The sequence below is a fragment of the Salmo salar genome, chromosome 17 (assembly GCF_965601325.2).
Source record: "Salmo salar chromosome 17, fSalSal1, whole genome shotgun sequence".
In the NCBI taxonomy this organism is placed as follows: domain Eukaryota; kingdom Metazoa; phylum Chordata; class Actinopteri; order Salmoniformes; family Salmonidae; genus Salmo; species Salmo salar.
Genome location: NC_138307.1, coordinates 12,392,671 through 12,398,670, shown reverse-complemented (window position 1 = coordinate 12,398,670; position 6,000 = coordinate 12,392,671). Strand labels below are relative to the sequence as shown.

At 41.6% G+C, this 6,000-nt stretch overlaps 1 protein-coding gene across 1 annotated transcript in view; it reads left to right on the top strand.

Annotated features, from left to right (window-relative positions):
• Positions 1-1,730: 1,730 nt before the first annotated feature.
• LOC106575297 (voltage-gated inwardly rectifying potassium channel KCNH7) overlaps positions 1,731-6,000 on the top strand; it is an 83,539-nt gene continuing 79,269 nt past the window's right edge. The window contains exons 1-2 of the mRNA XM_082963454.1: positions 1,731-2,232; positions 2,936-3,166. Of these exons, the coding sequence (XP_082819580.1) occupies positions 2,157-2,232; positions 2,936-3,166 (307 nt within the window). The 5' untranslated portion in view covers positions 1,731-2,156. The remainder of the gene's footprint in view (positions 2,233-2,935; positions 3,167-6,000) is intronic.

The following is a 6,000-nucleotide window of genomic DNA, read 5'->3' as shown; positions in this document are numbered from 1 at the left end:
GTCACACCGGCCCTTAATGTGATTCAGACTGTAGGGCAGTCATGCCCTTTTCAGCAATTTGTGTGTGTGTGTGTGTGTGTGTGTGTGTGTGTGTGTGTGTGTGTGTGTGTGTGTGTGTGTGTGTGTGTGTGTGTGTGTGTGTGTGTGTGTGTGTGTGTGTGTGTGTGTGTGTGTGCGTGTGTGTGTGCGTGTGTGTGTGTGTGTGCGTGCGCGCGCGCGTGCGTGCGTGCGTAAGTGTGATGGTAATTTATGACTAAGTAGTTTGGATGTATTGAACTACTTTTTCAAATGTACTCCAGTTAAGTAAACATAGCTTTGCAAAGCTACCCCTAATTTACCAAAGTTACCAGAATCCTCCTTAATATTGGTAATTAACAGGTAATCTATGGTAACTTTTGCAATTTATACTTTACAAATAAATATTAAATTTACAGCAGGGATGCTATAACATGTTTTACAATAAGGAAGATTGTTCTGTAAAATGTATTACAGCATCTCTTCTGTAAAGTAAAATTACAGTATTAAGCTGGCAACTGGTGCCATTATAATGCTGTAGAACTACAGTGAAATTCTCCCTGAAATGTAAATGTAAGAAAAACAATACGTTTGTACATAAAATACATTTATTCAAATGAATAACAACATTAAAACCAATTAGCAACATAATTGACAATAGAAGTAACAACAGTTAACACATATGGTTAGCTAAGAAAACATGCAGTTTTCAAAGTTGTCTTTCAATAAAGATACTTATAAACAAGTCAAGGTGCAGTACCAACCCAGCATGTGATACAAATACTCTTCCACTTCACCACTGCTAAGAAAATACTTACTAAAATATTCCGAGCTTCACGTGTCTCACCCGACAGTATGAGGTTGGCGTCTGAAACTGAAACTGTAGCTATACACTTTTAGAGTAATTTTTACAGGAGGCTTCAAATAACAGTTAATAACAATATTTTTCTGCATTTGACCCAGTATGCAGTGCAATCTACAGCATTAACGCTGTAAAACACATGCGCGGCATTTTACTGTGCATTCTACAGGGTTTCACTGTTGAAATGACAGACAAGTCTTACAATGTAGAGAGACAAATCGGAATTACTGCTCTGTATGGTCATCATTGGGGGACGCAAAGGTTCTAAAGTATAGTATCTTCCTCTGCAGCCTGGCTATTGTATTGTTTTCTCAGTGGAACAGATTGGTGGTGAGGTTGTGCAGAGATTCTGAGACAGATGTTTTAAGAGGGAGTGTGTGTGTATGTGTGTGGGGGGGGGGGGGGGGGAAATAAAAATGGGGGGGGGAATAAAAATGAACTTGACATAGTAGTTCTAAAATGAGTTTTGTTACAACTTCAGCACCATGGACAGGGAACCACATCTACAATGTTCTCCCCCTCTCTGTAACTTGATACGATCATTAGTGCTGTGGCCTGTTTCCATTGATTCATTTGTGGAACTGTATCTTTCTCTGTATCTGCTAAACAACTACAGTATGTCTACAAAAATTCTAAAATTCAGTATGTCTACAGTATGTCTAAAATTCATGCAGTCATCTTATGCATTCTTTGCATTGGCAGTTACAGGAATGCCACAGTCAACGGGAGACATAAGCCCACGTGTTTTCCATGGGTCAATGTAAAAATAGACGATACACCTTTATTGCCCTGGCGTCACCCATAGCTCCTTCTCAACGCATGGATATACGATTTGATCCTTGATTGAGCTGAGCGCGAGGTGCATGAGCTGAGCGCTGCCCTGAGCGGGGTAACGTCACTATCCGTGGCACCGCAGCATCAGTCCATTCTCCACAACAGCAGCAGCAGCAGCGAGCGCAACGCTTTAGAGCGGCGGCAGGGTCCCTCACATGATCATTTTGAAATGTTGGAGAAACTACGCTGTGCAGCAACCTTTTACTCCAGAGTCAATGCGGGCGACGTGCACTTTGAAGGCTTCAATATGTGCCCTGGTCGGACCATATTTATGTTGAAATAAGGAAAAGGTCGGAAGAGCTAAGAGTGGGAGATTTCCTAAGGATGAGTATAGACAAAGGGGAGACATTCAGGCTTTAGCGGTTGGAACCACAAGAACTTGAGTCTCAGGAGAAAGGTGCGTTCCTACTTGGACAGCGGAATCTTTCTTATTTATTCAATAATCATGCCTGTTCGGAGAGGTCATGTTGCGCCACAAAACACCTTTTTGGGGATAATTATAAAGAAATTTGAGGGACAAAGTGAGTATTATCTTTGTGTTTTCACAATAATGTATCTTTAAATTAATAATATTCATTTTGTTGGGAAAATGTATTTGCCTTGCTTGCACACGAACAAATAAATTAAGTTAATATTTTTTATCTGAATATTGGAATTTCGACAACACATTTTTTTTAACAATCAGTAAGACCAGAGCTAGTATTGTTGTGCTTGTGATACTTTAGAAGTGGGAGAGTTGAGGTCAAAATAATTTAAATATGGGATGTCATTGAGCATTAAGGTACTTCGAAGTAGCAACAACTTATGTTTCTCATCAAGATGACATGGTAATAAGTAGTATCCAAACAACAGACATATAACCTTTTTCAAATACTCCCACATTTGAAATGGTTATAGTCAAGTGGTTACGTGCCAGTTATTAAATGTGGATCTCTCTGTTTTATAGTATGGCTATGGCATGAACATAAATCTAGTAGAATAGAGTACACACCTCCATTGACAAATACTGAAGCAATGCACCCTTAATCATGATGAGACTGAAAACGAAATGTTTAATTGATCATCTTTATATTTTTGATTGACTTATAATACAGTGTACATTTTATACTGTATATAAAGCATCATGCAGAGTGGTATTTTATCACATACCTCTGATGCTACCATGAATGTGTTAACCTACCCATTCTTCCCCACTATGATCAACACTCTTCTACAACTTCACAGATAAGAAATTCATTATAGCCAATGCCCGGGTTCAGAACTGCGCCATCATCTACTGCAACGATGGCTTCTGTGAGATGACCGGCTTCTCGCGGCCGGACGTGATGCAGAGGCCGTGCACCTGTGACTTCCTCCATGGAGAGTTCACCAACAGGCATGCCATCGCCCAGGTAGCCCAGGCTCTGATGGGGTCTGAGGAGCGCAAGGTGGAGATCACCTACCACCGCAAGGATGGTGAGTACGGACTACGGAGTCCTCCCCACTGGGCTAGTTGCTCATGCTTTTGCGTTTATATGAGAAATTTGAAGCAAAATAAGGGTCAGTGAATAGTGACAGAATAATGCAGGAGAGACAGGAAATGGAATGGGCTTGGCTCGACAAGGGACTTTTCTGGGTGTCTGAAGTAAAACACTTCAGTAGGTCATTTGTGTTGAACAAAACACTTACAGTGTATGTATGACATCTCATTTAGTGCCGCTCAGATAGGGGGGTTTCTGTCTAGAGATTTTGAAGTAGAAAAACACAGTATCTGTTTGTGAAGACAATTGCATCTCCATTCACTGTATACAAAATTGAATATTGCACAAACCTAGAAACTGAAATAAATTGGTCAATTCCATTGCCTCTTGGCTAAATACATAAAAAGGTGACATATAATTGAATGAGTCGTTGAGTTTAAGCCGCTTCTGAATTTTCCACGGAGATTATGAGTTGGCATGACAGCTGCTATTGTTTTGATGGGTCGCATGCTTAGCGTGTGGCAGAGTGAAAGTTTAAACCGCCTCTCCCATATCCAATAACCAGGGTCACCCAGGGTGCATGCGGTGCCCTCTAACGATGATGTTCCTTCCTATCCAGATGACTAAGCTTGTAGCGGTTGCGTAATGGTCAAGGTGTATGTAATCACTGGCCTGGCTGACATTTCCACCTACAAGGGCTGAACAGTTTTATAAGAGCTGGTTGAAGCGGGGGTTAAAGTTGGTGACTGGTCATGAAACATGGGTTGATGTGTGCTGACGCGACATTTCCACCTTGTTAACCTCTATCCCACCTACTCAACAGCCAGTGTAATCCCGTGGCGCGATATTCAAATACCTCAAAAATGCAAAAACTTCAATTTTTCAAACATATGACTATTTTACACAATTTTAAAGACAAGACTCTCGTTAATCTAACCACACTGTCCGATTTCAAAAAGGCTTTACAACGAACGCAAAACATTAGATTATGTCAGCAGAGTACCCAGCCAGAAATAATCAGACACCCATTTTTCAAGCTAGCATATAATGTCACATAAACCCAAACCACAGCTAAATGCAGCACTAACCTTTGATGATCTTCATCAGATGACAACCCTAGGACATTATGTTATACAATACATGCATGTTTTGTTCAATCAAGTTCATATTTATATAAAAAAAACAGCTTTTTACATTAGCATGTGACTAGCATGTGACTAGCATTCCGACCGAACACTGCAGGTGAATTTACTAAATTATTCATGATAAACGTTCACAAAAAACATAACAATTATTTTAAGAATTATAGATACAGAACTCCTCTATGCACTCGATATGTCCGATTTTAAAATAGCTTTTCGGTGAAAGCACATTTTGCAGTATTCTAAGTAGATAGCCCAGCATCACAGGGCTAGCTATTTAGACACCCAGCAAGTTTAGCACTCACCAAAGTCAGATTTACTATAAGAAAAATGTTATTACCTTTGCTGTTCTTCGTCAGAATGCACTCCCAGGACTTCTACTTCAATAACAAATGTTGGTTTGGTCCCAAATAATCCATTGTTATATGGGAGCCGTAGGAAGTGTCACGTCATGCCAGAGATCCCCTGTATTTGTTAGAAATGATCAAGGAGGGCAAGAAATGGTCAGACAGGCCACTTCCTGTAAGGAATCTTCTCAGGTTTTGGCCTGCCAAATGAGTTCTGTTGTACTCACAGACACCATTCAAACAGTTTTAGAAACTTTAGGGTGTTTTCTATCCAAAGCCAATTATATGCATATTCTAGTTACTGGGCAGGAGTAGTAACCAGATTAAATCGGGTACGTTTTTTATCCGGCCGTGCAAATACTGCCCCCTAGCCCCAACAGGTTAAAGAAATCCTGGGGAGAACCCTGCATGTGTATAGGGGGATGTGTGCAGGTAGGGTGGAGGACAGTACTGGAGAGATGGATGACGGAGGTATGAAGGTGAAGAAAGAGAGGACGACGTGGGAGAATGAGGGAACTAGGGGCTTGTACTGTTACTAAGCCAGGACGTAGTCTGGGGGTCTGACGAAGTGATTTAGCTCGATAGCGGTGTGGATGAATACATGGGGTGTGAAGTGGCCCTGGCAATAAACACACCATTAACAAACTCATATCAGTGCTCGTATGTCTTTCGAATGGACCGACTCTGCAGTGTGTTTTTTTCCAACATAGGAGAGGCCTCACAGGCATCGATCGCTTAATGAGGACACAAATACCTTCATGTTGCATTGATCTTCAAACCTGCCGTGTTGGGAGAATAAATCAACAGTGTGTCCTGCTATCTTTCGCTGGCCAGGCCGGCCCCTAGAGATGGGATGAAGGGATGAAAAGAACGATTGGAGGGGTAGAGAGAGAGGGGTCCTCATTATCGTTGCTGGAGCTGTAAGGCTCTAATTACCTTCGGGTCTAAACTTCCTGACTCTGTAAGTTGTGTTCCAAATGGATCCCTTTTCCCTATATAGTGCACTACTTTTGACCAGGACCCATAGGGCTCTGGTCAAAAGTAGTACAAAAGTAGGGAATATGGTGCTATTTGGGACTCAGACCTTGAGCCATATTTCTAGGGAGGGTCACAAACCTCTCATAACACAGACAGGATTTTCACCTCCTTATAACAATTGATTTGATCATAAGCATTACATTATAATATGCTCATATTGTGGGTTAAGTATTGGTAAAACGACATGACATTGGTATGCACATCAAGGACGTAGGCATGGGTGGGCCTGGGTGGACACAGGCCCACCCACTGGGGAGCCAGGCCCTGCCAGGCCCCTCCAATCAGACTGAGCAAAAAGCCCC